This window comes from Neolamprologus multifasciatus, chromosome 11 (assembly GCF_963576455.1).
Source record: "Neolamprologus multifasciatus chromosome 11, fNeoMul1.2, whole genome shotgun sequence".
Lineage (NCBI taxonomy): Eukaryota > Metazoa > Chordata > Actinopteri > Cichliformes > Cichlidae > Neolamprologus > Neolamprologus multifasciatus.
In genome coordinates this window covers 34,703,053-34,723,688 of record NC_140449.1, presented here as the reverse complement: position 1 = coordinate 34,723,688, position 20,636 = coordinate 34,703,053, and the positions used below count along the sequence as shown (strand labels likewise).

Below are 20,636 nucleotides of genomic sequence, written 5' to 3'. Positions count from 1 at the left end.
TAAATGTTCAAACGTTACAATAAAATGTTTATTCATTCATTAGCATTTAAAATGTTCGGATGTAGCTTTAGCTCCAAAGTATAAATGGTATGAGGCACATTTTAATCCCTGGATTGGATTTAAAAGAAGCTCCTTTGGGCTACAGTTACAAATGTAATACAAGAACCAAAGCAAGAAGAACTACTGATACACTCACAGCTTTAACCTCACTGTGTCTGCAGTGTGAGGCAGTCACACTCAAACATGCATTCGGTTGTGCTTTCAATCAGTAAACTAATATTTTCACCGCTGCCCTCGTGATTACAAAGACCATCGCCTACTGACCAATCACGTCTACTGAAAAGTGGCACCACCATTCCCAGGAGATCCCTCAGGCCTCGGAGCACAGGGAGTACGGAGGTCAGACGTCTTTAGAGAGCTCAGAATAATGTTTGATTGATTCGAAGTTCTACTGCACAAAATGTGACGAATGACATAAAGAAAACATCTGTGAGAAGATAAAACTGATCACTTTGTCTTTAAAATACCACAAAAAATGAACTAAAGAGAAAACACAAACAAAAACTTTGCCATTTGTTAGCAGTTTCCTAAACAAAAATATAGTAGCAAGCAATGTTCCCTCTAAGCTGCGCGCGCAATTGCGCACTGCGGGCACGGTCTCTGCGCACACAAAATCTGTGTTGCTCACAAAACAAATAAAAAGTCTCACCTGAATTTAAATTAAAATTAAAACTTCAACAATTCTGTTTTGCAGTGTTAGTCTGTAAGTGACTGGCTGATTAGAACGATGCCACATTATCCCATAGTCCAGCCAATGATGCGATTCACAGTCGTATAAACGCAGCTAATCAACGTCGCTGACATGCTATGGCAGCGTCCTTATGTACCGACACCGGTGTTTTAGCTAGCAAAGCGGCTGATGAGGAGTGAAACCACGTTAATGACAACGTGTACAACCATTGGAGATGTGAGCAGGACAGACGGAACAACTGATGGAAACAGTGTGGACTTTATACCAGTTTTTAAATTGTGTTGATCGGACACGTAAAATCAGAGTTATGATAAAAATATATAAAATGTTTGGTTTTCTTCCTGAATACTGTCGTTGTTTATATTTACTGCGGGAAGAAACGGTAAAAAGGGAGTTTTATAAGGAAAAAGGCTTGAAAGCCTGAGAGCAAAAACAAACCTCCCCCCAGCCTTTCCTATTGGTGGGAAAATGTACCATGTGGACCAATCAAAAAAATGATATGGCAACATGGCATTTAGTGGTTTAGGAAGGGGGAAGTTTTAGGAGTGACGACGGTTTTGAGATGTGAGAGATTTGCGACGTTTAGCGCAAATCTTGTGTAGTTAGTGTGTAGTTAGTGTGTAGTTAGTGTGTAGTGTAGTCAACAGTGTTGTTGTGTGTGTCAGAACAATGAGGCGACTGCTGAATGTTACAGCAGTGATACATCTGCTGCTGTCAGGCCTGCAGGTATCAGGCTGTTGTTCTCCTTCATCTCATAGTGGACAGAAATGATTTTTTGGAGGGGCACAAATAATTTGTGTGGCATCAGATTTGATGCAGAACAGCTGATTGTTCTGTAAATAGTTTGAAATGTTTGTTTAAAAAAAAAAAAAGCCTTGGCTGCATTTTTAGGTAAAACAGCTGCAAAAAAACTTTGTTGTTTTGGCAAAACTCAGTAACTTTTTTGGAGAAGTAACTATATAAGTAATTGCCCAACATTGGTCATTATATCCTGTATTTTGCAGACAGAGTTACAGACTCTCTCCCAGACCACAGACTCATAATACAAGTTAGAGCTTTATATTTTAAAATTTTTTAAAAAGAAAGTTGTGTTTTCAAAATTGGAGTTAAAAGTTATTTTTCCTTCCAATAGTGTTAACATGCTACACAGGTCATGAACAAGATTTTTTTAAATTTTCATTGTAAGTGGGCTAAAGCAGTTAATTAGAAGTAGTCTAACATAAATGCTGTAATTTGATTATTTTAATAAACATGTAACTTGGATGGATTCGATGCTGGTGTGACCACAGTGCACACGTCTGCTGTTGCTCACAGTGGTCCAAGGGATCGCTCAGGGAGTTTGTGCGTTCGCTCAGACACATGAAAAATTAGAGGGAACATTGATAGTAAGCAAGCTAAAGAGACACCTGGAAACCAAATATCACATGACATCTGAACCTGAGGCAGAAACCTCTTAGATCGTTAGATTAATGCTGGATTTTTAAAAAATGTCTGATAAAGGTTTTGAGGCATGTTAGTGGAGTTTAGTGAAAAACAAAGACATTGTAAGTAACAGAGTCTGAAAACCATTTGAAGTCTTCATCTTTCCCTGACGAGGATCAATAAGAAACCGATAATATAGGAGGAATTATCTCCCTGCTGGCTGAAAGCAAGTTTATATGGAAGTAATTTTAAGTTTTCATATAAGAAAATCTTAAATTGACACTTTGCTGACCTTGAATGTACTCAATTTCAAGTACTATAAATTGTTACACCATTTAACGTCACGTCTTTGTGACTGAAAGTAAATGGCCTGTATTTGTATAGCGCTTTACTTAGTCCCTATGGACCCCAAAGTGAAAGAATCAAGACTTACACAACAAACACAACTGACTACTTTCATTAAAGCAAATCACCTGTTTTATGTCAGCTTTCCTCTCCTGGCTTTATTAATATTGGGCTTTTGTAGGTTTACCTACTTCAAGGTGTTCAACCTCTTCAGATATTTAAAATATAGTTTTCCTGTTGTAAAGTGCACTGCTCTGCACTTAGTAGACCTGTCCTTGTTTATGATTGGTCATATGATGCCAACATCACTTCCTTCATGTGATTGTGCTCTTAACTAGTTTGGGAAACTTAGGAAAAAACAAAGGCTGAGATTAACACAAAGGCTTAGCTTAAAAACTCAGTGTCAGGAGTTCATGAGGAAACAGGAGGAGGAGGTTAGTCAGAATGATATGACCTCCAAAAACAACCACAAGGAGAACTGAAGCTGAGGGAGTCACCCGTAAACATGAACGGGTTTGTTTTTACTGGGAAATAATCCTTAAAATATTAGCAGTGATGCTAATCACGGGAGCATTATGTCAAGTAGCATTAAGCTATCTTTAGGTAACGTACGCAGGGCAGCAGAGCCTCTAAATAGGCTTGTTGTGGAGCCGGTCAGCTGGCGAGTGTGAGGACACTGAATGATGTGAGTCTGTGTCAGCACGCGTTTACAACCCGGGTTTAAATCCGCCGGCAGCTCAAGTGTAAAAAGGAAAACAATACTTGAGGTTTTCACAACTCTCTGTGACGTCAGCAACCCTCATCCCGACAACATATTTAACAATAAGCACCACCAACTATTGTCACATAAACCCTCATAATATAACTTATTTCCTATCATAATAATAGTTAACTGATTTTCCAGAATCCACCTCCGGGGGTGACTAAGACAGCCAGTAAGCATGGTCATCATATACAGTAAAGAACATGAGACTGTTAGCTGGAAATCAACAGATTTATGTCACTTCTGATCATCTGATAAGTCAATAAAATCCCAAAAACACACATGTTGGTAGAGGGATATTCCCTGTGGGGACAAACAAATGCTATTTGTAGAACAAAGGTTTTAGTTATAACCAAAGACAATAATCACATTTCAGCCAGTTGTAGTAACTGGAGGAGTTTCAGTTACTGAAGAATAAAGTTGTCCAATCTAACAGGACATACAGTCCAATTAGATCAGGCAACTAAATGCTACATACGTGTGTTTTCTTTTTTTATCTGCTGCATGTTTTAAATTCAACAGCCAAAAAGCCCCAATCTGAGCCAGAAACAACTCTGTATGCACGGGCTAAACGATGCTGACTCCAAAATAGTTCAAAGGAACTGAGTCATTCAAATTTGATAAATCTGTCTCAAACCGAAATCTGTGGGAGGATCCACAACTGGTGAAGACTGCTGTACAATTGAAACTTACAAGATAAAAAAAGTAAAAATTGACTGTTCTTATGTTTAGGCAAAGACTGAAATTAGCGGTCATATGTTAAAGCTTCCAAATAAGTGCCCTAAAAAAGGCTCGAGATGGTTGCTGAGTGGGCAGAATTTGCTTTTAAAAGGATGTTTTGGCTCAGAGCACCTGAGGAAATCTGTGCCTCTTTACACCATCGTCATCTTGATGATTAGTACTACGTTTTACAGAAAGGAAGAGTTTCTATATCTATGTGAGAATTTACTAGAGAACTGCTTCCTCTAAAATAATATAATATGTACTTTAAGTCATGTATTATCAGCTGGCTAACATTTCTGAGACTCTTACTTTAACCAGTCACTGTGTACATATGCCTGCTTTAAGATGGATTTCTTAAGGTCAGGACGTCATACAGGAACGTGAGTTATTCCATATTAACTGTGTATACATATGCACACTGTTAAAGCACTAATCATTTTAGCCACATTCTTACTATCCAAATATTTTAAAAAGATTGCCCTGCTTTTCAATACTGACACAGAAAAAAAGACTGAAATATTTCCATTTATACCAAGTTAAGTAAAACTCTGGTATTATAAAATAATATTTGCAATATGGTCAATAAGTGAAACGTATGTATGTATATAAATCAGTCCATCCCTACCCTCCTTTGATTGTAATTATGCTTCAAAATATGCAAACAGATACATTTTATATCTACATATATAGCACCATATTATAAAGTTATGGCACTTTTTACAGTGCTAAACAAACAAACGGACTAAAAATATATATTTATATCCATCTAGACAGATATACACACGCACACAAAGACACAAACAGTGAAAAACTAAAAAACTGATTAGATTGAGAAATGGACAGCTCTTCTGTCCGGACCTCAGTCCATTCAAAGAAACAAGAAATGATATGCAGTCACTGGGCAGGGCTTGTACCCAGGAGGAGGGATTAGCTTAAATATTGTCCTCTATCCTGTCACCCATTAAATCCGACAGATGATCAGCTAATGTGTCAGCTAGCACATGGAAAACAATCGGTCTGCTGAGCCCGTTTACGACCTAATAACCTGCCAGAGAAGCAAAGTCCAAGGAGAGGGAAATATGCGAGACGTTTTCAGCTAAAGCAGCAGCCTGGCACAGGATGGAGGCTGGGCGGATGGAGGGAGGGTGGGGGACCTGCGGGATGAAGCTATCAGCAGGCTGTTGCTGCACCTCCGTGCTACCGGCGGGCTCTGCAGGATGCGACCTGTGTGGTACGTAAAGCGGAGCATTGCACAGCAGCCTTTATGCCACTTACCTCGAACATGTCATGAGGCGTTTGTGGTCCAGCTGATGGTCACAAACCCTCGCAGCAGGAATATGGCACCGGTGTTCCTGCTCGGAGTGTGCAGATGAAGCACGGCCGCTATCAGGGTTTTTCTTCTGCCGCGTTTCCTTCAATAAATCCGAATTAATTTCCCACCGGGGCCGACGCCCCTGCACCTCGCCGGTACCGGACACACACCGCTACTCCCTATGCCGACTGCAAGACCCGGTAACGGGCTGCCGTGTCTGCGTCCATCCGTAATCCCTTTGCAACTATAGGGGAGGGTGGGGGAAGGAAGAGCAGGAGGAGGAGGAGTAAGGGAGTGAGAGAAGGAGGGAGGGAGGGACGGAGGTACGTGTGTATTTTTTTTGTAAACCGCTCAACTGATGGGATCGACAAGGATGAAAAGTCCGACTGAGCCGTTTCTACCTTAATGAAGTAGGGCAGGGGCGTTTCCGGGTGGAGGGTGGCACACGGGGCAAGGACAAGGCATGGGGCCCACCACAGGAATCAGCAGTAAATACACAGCACAAAGCTGGTCCAGTATTACAGAGGATATCAGCGAAAGGGAGAAAAACCAAAGAAACGAACTTTAACTACTGGATTTAGTCTGAATTAAAATCTTAAAAATAATCAATAAAACTATTCAGAATAAATGCAGAATATAGTGAAGTACAAGTATAAAGAACATGCAAATGGACAAGTACGTGAGGATACTTCAAGTAAAAGTGTATTAAAAGTCGTAGTTTAGTAAAGTATTTGCTTAATTCCACTACGAGCCCATCAGAGCTCTCATCCAATTGGAATCTTGAGTTTAACAGCACTCGAGTCCAAAGGCAGCGGTGGGAAGATCGGTGTCATGATATAACCCCCTCTGAGCTTCTTTACAATGAAAAGGGTGAAAATCTAACATGCTTCATCTCGATGAGGACGAAGTGGTTCCTCACAGTCAGCAGCTCGTTAAGTTTGAACATTTACTAACTCAGGTGAATTATTGACTTCTACAAGCATCCATGATGGATAACCAGGGGCGTGTCGCATGGTCCCACACTAAAAGAACGACCAGGTTCTACTTCTACTCTACTTTATGTTGGATTCAAATACTGTACTTTATACCCAATTATGTTGCAATTTATTGTTTTGCAGATTTTAAAATATAAATGATTTAACATTTAAGTTAATACACATTTATAAATCAATTTTAAAAAAACTGTAATAAGGGCTTTATTCTGCATATAGAACACAGAGTAAATATTCTGATTTCAGCTCATATTAGCAAGCTTTGTTAACAAGCGCCATGCATAAAGTGCACGCGTGCATCACACGAGCAAATATATCTGCAAATTAGTACCAAGTCACAGACTGCTAAAGCCCTAGGATCTCACTCAGCAAAACAGGCGCGCTGACTTTGTGCAGGTTAATAACTCACCTTGTGTCCACTTATATGAGGAGGGAAACTATCCACAAAGAGAAAAACTGCTTTGCTCTGTAGCAGGCTGTGCTGTATTTTCACACATGAATCCATGGGGATGGTCACTTTTGGAGCTAACCTCAAGGTTTGTTAGTTTGTGGGTCATTACCTATTAATGTGTTCAAGTATAGCATCTTGTAAAGCTACAAACACAACTCCAACGTGGCTAGCTTTGACAGTACAGAGGCCACGTCTGCCTGTAGTGAGTCCACCTGGCCAAAGTCCAGAGCCCACCCAATCCTTTAACCCTCAGGCTCTCTGTCCATCCCTCTGGATTACAGTCCACATCATAATCCACACTGGCCTGAGCTAGGCCCACATTTCCACTATTCTGTCTCCCTGTGTGTAATCTGCTTTTCTGAGGTTCACCCACAGATGGCTCATACTCATGTCAGAGTCTCATGCACCAAGCGGGTAATGTGTAAGGCCAGATGAATGCACCGTAAAAGAGCAGCCAAACAAAGAGCTGCTTACTTTAAACCTCAGAGCCTGTGAGGGTACACGCTGTAACACAAACCAAAGAATACAACTGCAAATGCAAAAGCTAATTAACAACTCCAGGTTAAAGCAGCGACAGTGCGATTATCAGGGCCGGTAGTCAGCATTTTTCTCCCCATCAGTGATGTTATTTCCTTTGTTTCATGCAGTGAAGGTATAGTAACAGGTAAACATCACAATCATCTCTGCTGAAGTATTAGCACCATGATTGTGCATGACTTCATTTCACTGACATGCATGCAGTATTTCCCCCGCTATACTGCAGCCACATACAGTTATAATGAGGCTACAGCTATGGTTAAAAGCCTTTCAGTCAAGCTGCAAGAAGACTGGCATTTTCATACTGCTCTTCTTACTGACCACTCACAGCACTTTAGACTACAAACCACATTCACAGAGCACTTAACCTATATACATTAAGCCCTCCATGCAGCTGACATTCAGGGTAAATCTAGAATTCTGGATTCAACATGCAGGTCTTTAAATGTCTGTTTCTAAGTAAACAAGAAGCCCAACCCATCAACGCAAATGGGGAGGAAGCTTGATAGTGGCTAAAGCTACGCTAATGGCAAAACGGCAGGCATGCTAGTAGTTAACAACACAGACTGAATAAAACATAGATGTGGCTTCTGGGTCTAAAAGATGAAGCCCACTATGCCTCATGGTGGGAAATTAGCAAAAATAAAATAAAATAAATAAAGCATAGAGCAAATAAAAGATTCTGACATGTCATTAAAAAACATTAAAGAAAACATTTCTAATACATTTGCATGGAAAAATATTAGAACAATGACAGTTATTACTTCATATGACGACACAGTCAGATATATAAATCATCAGCACTGAAGCAGCATTGCTTATGAATGAGTTCTGCTCCCCTTTCTGTTTAAATAAATGTCAATTACAGAAGCAAAGATTCCTCTTGCTCAAGACACCACACATGTATTGTTTTATTCCAAATGTCAGTCAGCAGCCTCACTGATTACTACTAATGCTGGTTAAAGTTGACATGAGGTCCTGCCCAGTAAAAGTGAGTAACTCTAAAACTATTCCTAAAAACAGCAACAAATGAATATACGCAGTGTGATCCAGAAGAGCTGCATACGGTGACTAACATGGGTCACGTGTTATTATCAGTTAACACCATACAGCGAGTGATTATGCTCACATTATAGGGCTGAACATCATGTTAGTATACGACTCCTTTCTTAGAACGAGCATGTACGCACTTGTACGAAGAGGAAACAGAGCTGCTGAACTTTAACCTACACCATGAAATGAAACGGATGGAGTGCACTCCTGTACTGATTACTCTACACATAAAACATTGACACAACAAAGCTCAGACTGTGTCCTCTGCAAAACAACACCAGAAGACAAGAACAGCTTTAAAGTGGTGGTCCATCAGACCCGCCCCACCCTGAGCCTGGTTCTGTCGGAGGTTTCTTCCTGTTAAAAGGGAGTTTTTCCTCCCCACTGTCGCCAAAGTGCTGCTCACAGTGGGTCATATGATTGTTGGGTTTTTTTCCTGTTGTATTACTGAAGGGTCCACTTCATAATACAGAGCATCTTTTTTGTGTTATTATTAGACATTATACGTATTATTTTAGATATTTTATATTTTAAATGTATTTAATTTACATTTATGATTCTATTCTATTATTGAATCTTACATCTCAAACAGCTGAGTCACAGTTTAGTCCAAGAAAACTCTGTTCTCAGTCATGCTGCTGTTTTTCCTCAGTGTCAGTTCACATCATAGTGCTCCATTATTAATCACACGACCTACTTCTCTACACAGACATGTTCACTCAATCTATACATGGACACATGTGACTCCCAACATGTGGCGTGAGCTGCTGATTTGATAATTCGACGTGATATTTGACAACTCACTGCAGACACATCCCGACCTGAATAAACTACAAATCTGTGGGAAACATGCAAATGTTGTGACAACTCTGAAACATGTGCAGCCCCAGTTTCACCAAACATTATTTAAACCAAATATTTTCTTTTCCATTTAAGCTCCACAAACATTTGCTTTGACCATTAAAAAAACCCTCCCTAATCCTCGCTGGCCGGGTCAGCTGTGAACATTAAAAATCATTAATATGCAGCACAACAATATAAGTGGGTCAATAAAAGGAGGCGCAGATGAAGAGGACAAGGGCACAGCTGTTCATGTGCATGCCCTCAGAAGCCCACTGCAGTGATCCACACATCCCTCATCTGATTGGGCTCACATGACATCATCAGACCAGGAACTCGCTCCCATTGGCTGGAGGTGATATCATCATTCCGAGGAACGGATAAAGAGTGCAGGAACCCCGCCTCTGGTCCTTGTGCCTGACTCAGCTCCGCTTTTCCTTCAGAGGTGGTCTCATTTTCTTTGTTTACAGTTTACATAACCCGGGTTCTGTCCTCAAAGTCACACCATCCTCTCAGGTCATCTGGAGCAGTGATGTTGATGTGTTTAAATACAGGGTACAGTCTTTGCTTGATCACTGCGATCCTGCTTCTAGGTTTTTGTTTTTTAAAATCTGACATCATAGCATATTTGGACTCAATCAGGATTTTAACAGGTAATCTGCAAAAACAAATGACTGGTATGGTATGTGGGAGGAAAGAAAAGCTAAGATAAAAACACTCCCATGTTAATAAAATAAGTTGTGTTGTAATGAGTTTTTAGTCAAAACGGGAGGATTTCTTAGACATGTGTCGCATAAAAGCTTTTCAGCTATAAATAAATACATATAATTAGAAATTAGGAGGAAAATAAATAGGGGATTATGTAGATTCTGTCACGAGGTACAGGAATCATATCTCCAGTTATTTTGGCATCATAAGGCTATAGTGTTGTTTGTTTATAAAGGTGAAAAGTACATTTCTTCTCATAATTCATCATTTTAAATTTGTCCTGTAACTAATACATCCTTAATCAATCACACTGCCCAAACAAGCTCATTCCTTTATAAACAGTTTAAATTTTACTTGAACCTGGAGTAACCAGATCTGACCCTTTCTGCTCCTCTGGGAGATTCCAGGAAGAAGAGGCTGTGAACTTTAACCCCCACCCGCATAATTCTGGTTAAACTCTGAACAATCATTTATAGCATTTTGTTAGAGCCATCGCCACAGCACTGATTATGGTTTTTACGCAGAGAAGAGGAAAAACAACCAGTGGGAAACTCGGCGGGCACAGAGGCACACCTCAGCAGCCACATGCAGAGAGCAGTGGTGGACTAATGAGCTTCTGCATGGAATCAAACTATTAAACATGTTAAAACATAGAGCACAATCACACCAAGGACACAGCTTTCTTTAGGTGGGGTTGAGATGCTGTTACACACAAAATCCTTTGTAATGTAGTAAAGGTAAAAACAATTAAAAAAAACAACCCTGCAGTTATGAAATGTTTATTTTCCTGGAGACACAAAATTGTTCTTTTCTTAAAGAATAAAAAAGGAAACTTCATTTACTTTCAGCTTAAACACAAACTTTCCTTTTTTTAAATCGTAGAAAGGTGAGATGACAACTCTTTAATCATAGCTTTAAATATATTTTGATTGAACATTTAAATACAGAATCATGAAAAAGGAGCTTGTCTAAGTATTATCAAGCTTTGCAGAAGCACACCTGACCCGACTTGCTTCAGTCGAATGTGCTGCAGCTGGTTTCTGACAGGTTAGAGATTCAAGATTCAAAGTGTTTATTGTCATGCATCACAAGAGAAAAAGGCATTTCTCTGTGCAATGAAATCCTTGTGCTGTCCACCCACAGATGCCGATTAATATATAGAATAAAACATATAAATACAAATAGTACAAATAAATAAATGATGACAGAAAAGGAGGCAAAAATATGGGATTGAAACAGATGTGTGCAAAAGAGTGAAAGCAGAATATGCTGGCTTAATATGTAAGATGACCTGATGTGCAATAAATATATATATATATATATATATATATATATATATATATATATATATATATATATATATATATATATATATATATATATATATATTCTATTACTGTTCAAAAAATAGTTATACAGAGTTAATGCACAGATGTTGAAATGAGCTGCACAGCTGCACGCAGAGGCCGACTCCAAACCCTGACGAAACAGTTTCACTGACACGAAATCTAATGCCACTATCACAAGATAACGCATCCTCGGGTTTACTTGTGAACATAATCTCTTCATCTCTTCAGAGGAAAAAGTGCTGTTACGTTAGGAATAAGTTACATTGAAACCAAGCACACCATTGCTTTTCTTGTGACATTACCAATAAGTTTGATGTGTCACATGGCCCTCTTCCTATTGAAAAAACAAAAGTTGTATCCAAGATGGCCGACTTCTAAATGGCCACCATGGTCACCACCTATCTTGAGGTTGGCCCCTCACATATACTAATGTGCCACAAACAGGACTTTAATATCACCAACCATTCCCATGTTATTACGCTGTATCCATAGAAATGGCCCAGCCTGTACATTATTTTTATGTTGCCCGTTTAACCACAAAACTTTTCAACACCATAAGACACATCTAGGTGAAAAGTTACTATATGTACAGAGGCAGTAACGGCAATTTTACCAATCTAAGCACATCGCTGAGGATCTGTGAGAGCATTAGAGAACAGCCCACCAGTAACAGCAGCTACAGGTATCACATAAAAACATCACAAACCACATACAGACTCATCTACAGGAGTTATTCTGACTTTTGAACGTGCAGCACAGCCGTGTGTGTGCGCAGGCTTTACGCGTTGTCTCCTTTCTGTGCTGCTGGATCTACTCACTGAACTTGTTACTTTTTCTGTGGTACAAGGCGCCCTGTTTGTGTGGAACGATGAGATAAGCTAAAACTGGAATATCATTTTTTTTCCTAAGTGTTACTGGATGTTGATTTAGAAATGAACGTCGTGTTTCCTCTATGTTCTTTTATGTAAATCAAACAATATCAAATTGTTTGCATATTGCTAAAATGCAGGGGGGGTTAGGGGGGCACAGATACAGGTAAGCAGGACTTTTCCTGGGCATTTTTTAAAAACATAAAGTGGCGTGGAAAACACCCTGGATAACAAACATGTCTCCTGGATGACTGTGCAGCTGAAACAGGCTAAACAAAAAATGATTTTTTTCTCTTTAGCAAATTAAACTTAATCTAAACCAAGAAGTTTATATTTTATATTTATATTACATTTATATCCCCACTGTGGGCGATAGGTTAATTGATTAATTCCAATTGCCCATAGGTGTGAATTTGGGAGTGAATGTGAGCGAGGATGGTTGTCTATCCCTGTGTGTTGGCCCTGCGACAGACTGGTGACCTGTCCAGGGTGTACCCCGCCTCTCGCCCTATGACAGCTGGGATTGGTTCCAGCGCCCCCCGCGACCCTGAAAAGGATAAACGGAGCCGAATGGATGGATGGATTACATTTATATTACATTTTTCCTTCACTTTAGTTCTTTATTTATGTTTTGGCCTTCCCCCAAAGGAGAATAAGCTTTACGAGAAGGCCCACACCTATTTTTACATATAAAGGAAAAACCCTGGATATACAGCTCAGTTCTTCTCTTTTTCCACCTCCTTAACTGTACGAACTATATGTCAAACAAATAAAAAAAGAAAGAAAAGCTTTTCATCCTGTCCTCACTAGCTTTAGGTAATTACCTTCACGCTAATCCATAATAGCTGCTCTCGTGTAGTTTCAGAGAGAAAAATATGAGTGAGAGCGTCATGTGCTTTTTATCTCTCACCAAATGTGCACAGATGAGAGGCTGCACAGCTCGTGTGAGTCACCGCCGTCTCAGCGGGCCTGAATGCAAATCGGCTGATGTTTTTACACAGATGTAAGCACAGAATACCCAGGAGGCTGCTGAACACGGTGCGGACGCTCTGTTCTGACCTCCTGAACTTTATGTGCTGCGAGATAAGAAAGAACCTTCACTTGAATCACTGAAGGTAAAAAGAAAAGCTTGAGCTTGGCCTGTGCCATGAGGAGCAGATAAACTGTAGATAAAAACAAATAAATCACTGACTGAATCCAGCACACTAACCTGCAGCGGTCTCCGTCAGAGTCCCTGCCGAGCAGGCTCCTGAGGGACCAACGATAGCGGCGGCTGGGTGACGGACTACGAGACCAGGAGCGAGACGGCGGTACGAGGAGGTCATGTGACGGACTGTCCCGACCTTGCTTCGCTGTCTCCATCTCAGTAACCAAAGAGGGCGAGGGACTCCGATGTTGAACAGCTCCCCTCTCTGTGGACGACTCTATCACGATTTGTGGAGTTTTGCCCCATTGCGGCTTATAAGCACAGCCTTGCTCTTCCTGTTTCCGCCTTTTGGTTCTTGTCCTACTACGGTGGGAGCCACGGGGTCGGTCGGAGCGCAGGGGTCTGGGACTAGGCGAACAAGACCAGGACTCTGTGTCTGAGGACGGCGGGAGGACGGTCAGCATTGGGACGGGGATGGGCTGAGCCAGAGTCATGCCCTCTGGTCTTGCAGGAGGGGACATCGTCATCTTTTGAGCTTTTCAGTCAAGGCCATCAAGAAGGACGAGCATTTAAAACCGACCACGGCGTTTCAGTCATTATGTCGGCCACAGACAGCGACTTATTGATTACGCACCATGTTTCCTGTGAATTTAACAGATTTTCTTCTGAGGGTGCTGGTCAACTTCTCCTGAAGTGGTAAAAAAGGCAAAACAGCTTTCAAGTGAACAGGTTTGAGGGTTTCTTGCAGAGAAAAAATACGCAGCAGGAAACTTGTTGGCAGTCTCAGTTTCAGTTCTTCAACCAATCCACTTCCCGCTGTCCAGTCTGTACATATATGCTAGCAACGAGAGGCTAAAACGCTCTGCGATCCTCCCACTTCTGTGTTCAGCTTAGAAGTCTCACTCTTTCGAGTTTAGGCAGACTTTCCTGAGATAGGGAGCCTCAGAGAAAAACATAGCACTGTCTGGAAGGAGCCACCTGAGGAGCAACAAGAGCAGAAACCTGGCGTTCAAAACGCTGGCCTGCCTGGACCTGACCACAGCTATCATAAATCTGCTTCCTCACATACAAGTTGTTAAAGTAACAGTTTAACTGATTAGAGACATTTCTGTCAGACGGCAATGATTATCAGAAGACTGATCAATAGAATTCATTTGTAATGAGCTAATTTATGTTTGACTATTTTTGGATCATTTAAAGAAATTCTCCCTTCAAGAAACTCTGAAATAGCCAAAACTGGGTGAATGTGAATGTTCAGATAACAGCCACTAATTAAAGCCTCAAGAGACCAATTTTTAAAACGCAGCTGCTCCTGAACAGATACGCAACCTTTATGATCAAACAAGCCAAATAGGGGTAAATTAGCCAATAAACATTACTGATTGGTGTAAATGTTGTTTTATTTGTGAATTAACAAGAGATCCAAAAACCCCGAAAGAGCCTCTGTTGATTTAAAAGGGTTGATTTCAAGCGCAATAATTCCCCCTCCCTGCTCAGTTTTATTTGCTTTAGGTTTGAAACATTAAGAGATGCTGGAGTTTTATATCCTGCAGCCATAACTGTTCAATGGATCCTGTGGAAACATAAAATAAATAGCTAATAACAGCTACCACCTATATACCTCAAAGACACCTCAACTCATAGTAAACTTTCAGTTTTCTAAGATAGCTTGTAAATTGAGAAAAAAAAAAAAAATTGTCAGAAAAGTTATACACCAGGGAACATTTTCAACTAGCTTTTTTTCGATATGGTTCAATTGACTTAAACCTCAAGCTGAATTATGTTTACCAAATGGGCAGAAATAACAGCAACAACCCCACACTTCTTTTCAGTATGAGACACAAACACAAACTTTGGAAAATCTGTGGCTGGTATCAAGGCCCAGCTGCCACTGCCAAGGCCAACACTATCTGAAAACACAGTGCCAACGGGTCCTCCAACAGAGAATCACTTTGTAATTGCTTGTACATCATTTTTTGTTAAAGTTTCTTGTGTGCCACTTGTGGGTGGCTGTAGCTCAGGCGGTAGAGCAGGTCATCTACTGATCGGAAGGTTGGTGGTTCGATTCCTGGCTTCCCCTAGTCTGCATGCCAAATATCCTTGGGCAAGATACTAACCCCAAATTGCTCTCCGATGCATCCATCGGAGTATGAATGTGTGTGAATGTTAGCTATAAAGCACTTAGAAAGATGTGCTTGTGCGAATGGGTCTGAATGGGTGAATGCACAAGTTGTGTAAAGCGCTTTGAGTGCTCAGATGAGTAGAAAAGCGCTATATAAGAACCAGTCCATTTACCATTTGTGTTTACAAACTGAAACAACATTGTGCAAAACCCAGAATGTGTGTTAGCTTCAGTCTTTGGTTAAATTTGTTATCACAGGCCACCTGATGAGGCTTTGGTGCAGATGTTTATAGAGATTTTTGAGGTCAACACCCCTGCCTTCAAAACTGCTGTGTGTTTATATGTTTTTGTAATAACTATTGTGAACTTCTTAAAATCATGATCCTCATAAATACTCTCTGCATTAGAGCAAAAAACACTAAAGCTACACTGACACCAATGAAACATAATCATAACATTTTCAAACAGTGAAACGAGGAAATCCACTCTGCAAAATAAAATGATATTAGCAAACGCGAAGCTACGATAACTCTGATAACTCCGTGTGTTACGATAACCTGTGTGTGTGTGTGTGTCTCCATTGTTTGCCTTCAAAGCGTGAACTTCCAAGGCTAGGGCCCCGGCACGTCTGACAGTATTTGATGTGATCTGTTTGAACAAGAACAATCTTGGCACAGACTTGTTTGCCCAGAGTAATCCAGCCACCGTGATCCCCGTGCACACACGAGCGAGCCTTATCTGTCCTCGCCGTGAAACGAAGCTCCTCCGACTGCACCAACAATCACACCGACTACAGCCGAGTCAGACGCACTAGCTCTGCGGTTTAAACTGTGCAAAAGTCTGCTGCTCGGTTCGTCGCGGTGCAGAAAATAACCACCTGAAAGATTTCCGACCTCCTGCCAACCGTTAAACAGCCGCAGCGCAAAGAAAGACCACCGAGGCGCAAAGAAGAACCAAGAACAACAAACTTTTAGAGCCTTAAAACTCCTCAAAAGTCAGTAGAAGTCCTACCTCCCATTGGACGAGTTTCCTCCGTTTCTGTTATCCTGTTCGGCCTCGAAAACCAGCCGGGCCACGGTGCGGGACGTGATGTTAAAATCCACTTTCTCACAGGAACACATCAACATGCTTCGGATGCACAGAGAGGCATCAGCCGGCCGGCTCCAGCTAACTGTTAGCCCCTTTAGCCAGCTAACCTTAAACACAGACCCGAGCTCTGAAGGCCACGACAATGATGCCGCTCAGACTTTATTCGCAGCACAGAAAGTTCTTCTTACGCCTCCTCCATTTCACTTTTTTAAAAACACACCCTCCCTCACCCTGTTCTTAAACTGAATTTAAAGATAAAGACCAAATTTAGCTCAGCACTGGAACCAAACTAACTCGCTATTGAAGTAACAGACAAAGCGTTTTTTGTCGAAAAGTGAAAAGGACGAGACCAGGGCGACTAGCTTAGTGCGCGGGGGGGAGCTGTGCTAAACCTCACCAATAAAACACAACTCCTGCTGTCGTTTTCATAAATAAACACACAAAACACACACAAAAATGTTTAAGTCTATATGTTATGATTAAATTAATTTTTCGATGTATGTGCACATACACACACATCTAACAGGCAAACGAAACGAACCCCCCACGGACAAACTTTGTGGTACGATCCGAGGAAAATAACTGTCCTGAGGATGTGTGGCGAGAAGAAGAGTGTTTACATCAAACAAACGAAACCTGCTGAGAACTGGTTTTCAGTTTAGCTTCCATCAGCTTTAACCTTCGCATTATTATATTATATATTATACTTCTGTCACCTCCAGATGGGTCTCTCTGACGCGGAGGCACGTTTACTTCCAGGACAATAAAAAAAAATAAAGTAAAAACAAATTCGGTGATGTCACAACAGCAGAGGTTCTGGGCAGCAGGTATCTGACCCGGTGGGAAATCCAAAGATTTGGCTTAATTTCAGAGTTTGTTTGAAGGGAGCAAATGTTAACCACCGCTGATGCAAAGGAGCATAGCGACCTCTTGTGTTTAAAGAGGCCTACTGCAACAACTAGTAACCCCACGCGCTGGAAATACTGCGTGTCGGTGGGTCCCTATTAAGTGGATAACAGTCCTTTAAGAAATAAGAGTGTGATTGACATCTCACCTGCTTCCGCTTGCAGAAGCATCATTTGTAGGAAGGATGCAGTCTTTGGGCGATAGGTATACCAGGTCACCTGGTCTGCAGTGGAGAATAAAAGCAAACACAAATAATGCAAATGCATAACTGTAGACGAGGTTTTGTTTGAAATTCATTTAATATATTAAAATGCCATTTTAAAGGAACAGCATAGCAGTTTCACGCTTTACAGTTACAGAATTAAAAAATACAGTTTTTATATAATCTTAATAAAGGTCAAGAAGCCACATTATAAAGTAAGTGGTGGCGTACGTACAACTTACGCAGGACATTATTTATGTAACAAAAAAAACAAAATTCAGTGAGAATCTCGGGTATTCTGTATCATTTTCGAAAGAAATAATTATTTTCCATTTTCCCGTGTAATATTATCACTACTGAGACAGGATTTATCAGTCTGTGCTCATATTGTTTAAACATTTAAACAAAGTAACAGTTTAAATGTGGATTCAGTCATATTTTTCATGCTCATAATCTTTATTTTGACTGTAATGTCTTAATGAGAATTGGTGTAATTAAGATCTGCAAATATGAAATAAAACCTTTCACCAGAAGGGGCAGCATTTTGAAACGTTTTCAGAAGCAACATGTTCTCATCCTAAAACATAACATAACGCTATGTGACAAATCATCGGGATAGTACGCTTTTGGAGGTATGGGAGCCGTTTGGAATGAATCTAGACATGTACATTTATTCGAATCGCTTTGGAAAACACTATCTGATATGGTTAAGGTTAGTGTTAGCGCTGGAATAGACGGCTGGAGCGTGTGTTACCGCTGCTAACGCCGTTCTGTTGGATTCCATCCACAATCCGGAGCGTACCATAGGGATGCGGAAGGTTACATTTTGCGTTACTATGATACGCCTCGGGATGTAACAAATCATCGGTATGTTACGTGTTGGGAATGAGAATGCTCTGGGATGAGAATGGATGGATTTCAAAAGAAAATAGCCCTGAACTCGTTTCCTGTGAATTAGAATAAATTCCTTTTTACTTGTTAGGTTAAATAACGGGGTACATCAACTTTGTGCTCCATCTTGTGGTACAAAGTGGTATTGCATTAAAGTACAGCTCGGCCCCAGTTCAAGTTCAGTTGATGGCGATGAAGTCATAGATGTAGATGTTTCTTCTTATTCGGTTCATCGTTTTAGTGAATTCTGTAAGGTTTTAAATTATTTTATGAAAAGACTAATGCAGAATGTTTAAGATCAGTTTGCAATCTTACACATGAGAAGAAAATAATCTTCATAGTTGCAGTGGGGTTTTTTCTGCCTCCTCCATCAGGCAGAGGTATTCATGCAGGCCAAAAGAGATTCAGAGGTGGCATGAAATCATAATTCTCATTTTTGGTAGTAATAAAAGAATTTGTTGTTGAAGAAAAATCGACCTGTCATAGTTAATTACATCTTTAATGTTTTTTTGGTGGGAATGTTTCCCAAGAATCCCCATTGAAATCTGCACCTGTTAATGTACAGGCATGTACAGACATACAGAGAAGCTTTAATTATTGTGACATCATCACAAGAAGATGCAATATACTTTATTGGTCCCCCAAGTTTTGAAGTTTCTGTGTTAAATAGCAGCTAAATAGTTATCAAATAGCTCCATGAAATAAAAAATATGATGCTCAGACAAACTAATTTAACAAGGTCACAAATACAAGACAAAAACAGCACATTTAAACTGGAAAAAGTGAACCAAAATCAAATAAAGGAGCTCAGTGATCATCTAAATAAGATCAATCTCTGTGTGTTTGTGTGGAAACGAGTTGTGTGTCTCTCAAGATTTTTACAGTTTTAGGTGTTTTGCATGCAAAGTTTAACTTTATCATATTTACAACCTATATTTGAGATTTTATTAATCTGTCACTATACCGCACTTTCTAAAAGTCCATATTTCCATAGCTGTTCTTGCACTTCAGCAGCTCAACCACGTTATGAAACAGAGACATTTGTAGTTCTTTGAGGAGAAAAACTCATATAAAGAAGTTTTTTAGTCTTTAACTACACAACCACTTTTGAATTGTCTTTAACGTACCCGTCAGTTTTGATCCCGAGCCAGCAGCTGCCTCTGCATCCTCTCAAACTGATGACAAAGCATCACAGTGACTTGGCAATTTCGGATTCTCCGTAGCGTCTGCAAGGCATCTCGAGTGTTTGTTCCTCCGCCTCCTGCAATCAACGCCTCGCTGGGCGCTGCCGCTGCCGCTGCTGAGCATATGCGGGAACTGCTGCGCTCCAGGTTACAGGGAGTTGTGTTGTTGAGCACTTCTGGCTGCTGAACCATGCGGAGCAGGAGGGGCTGGAAACTCGATCTGAGCTAAAAATAAAGAATCATCACCAGCATAGTGAGATAGGAGGTGTGTCACTCACTGTGTGTACGCATGTGTTGGGTCACAGAGGTGCACACACACACACACACTCACACACACACACACACACACGGGGTTTATCATGTGTCAACATTTCCTTGAAGTCCCCCCTCCCATATGTTCTGCTCTGGGAATTTCTTTAACCCTCCTGATTTTTGCTGCCATTATCATTCACAGACACACACAAGGCCAAAAAAAGAGCAAAGAGGTAAGGACGCTTATCGCTCTAGTTACATCACACGACCACATCCTTAACCTCCAAATCAACTAAAACACACAAATGCACACAAACACGGCGTGTATCCCACCGCCTGCTCACATTTTAATTATTTTCTCCAAATATTTGTACGACCTCACAGAGGGACGTGTTCAGCTTCACCTCACGCATCACGAGCCATTCCCCTTTAAAAACAATCCAGCCCGCTACATTCATCACGCCACCTCACCGCCTGCATCCTCCACGTGAATGTCTTTGTCAGCACGCAAGTTGAGGCCTTCGGTCGATGTCTGTTTTGGCAGCCTTGACTTGAGTGGCCTTGTTTCTGTGGCAGGCATTGACCGACTGTCAGACTCTCCAATGGCAGAAATCAAGACAAACCGAATATTACATTTAGTGGCTGGAAACGAGGGAAGTGCCGGGTTTGAAATCAGGTTTAAAGAGGCTGATGAGTGCAGTTTACAGCAGGACAGGCAGGAAGTGTGA

General features: G+C 40.8%; 1 protein-coding gene and 1 long non-coding RNA gene across 6 annotated transcripts in view; both read right to left on the bottom strand.

Moving 5' to 3' along the window:
* Window positions 1-11,264, bottom strand: part of LOC146509140 (uncharacterized) — a 12,012-nt gene extending 748 nt beyond the window's left edge. The window contains exons 1-2 of the long non-coding RNA XR_014876981.1: window positions 10,987-11,264; window positions 1-10,880 (exon numbers count right to left, since the gene is read on the bottom strand). The exon at window positions 1-10,880 is cut by the window's left edge and continues 748 nt beyond it. This is a non-coding gene — a long non-coding RNA (uncharacterized LOC146509140). The remainder of the gene's footprint in view (window positions 10,881-10,986) is intronic.
* gramd1a (GRAM domain containing 1A) overlaps window positions 1-20,636 on the bottom strand; it is a 48,848-nt gene that overhangs the window by 25,573 nt on the left and 2,639 nt on the right. Inside the window, exons 2-4 of one of the 5 annotated variants that reach the window (XM_085178346.1) lie at window positions 19,600-19,881; window positions 17,528-17,602; window positions 13,326-14,240 (exon numbers count right to left, since the gene is read on the bottom strand). In XM_085178346.1, coding sequence (XP_085034472.1) covers window positions 13,326-13,789 — 464 coding nt within the window. In that variant the 5' untranslated portion in view covers window positions 13,790-14,240; window positions 17,528-17,602; window positions 19,600-19,881. The other 4 variants (XM_085178350.1, XM_085178349.1, XM_085178348.1 and 1 more) reach the window with 4 other exon arrangements.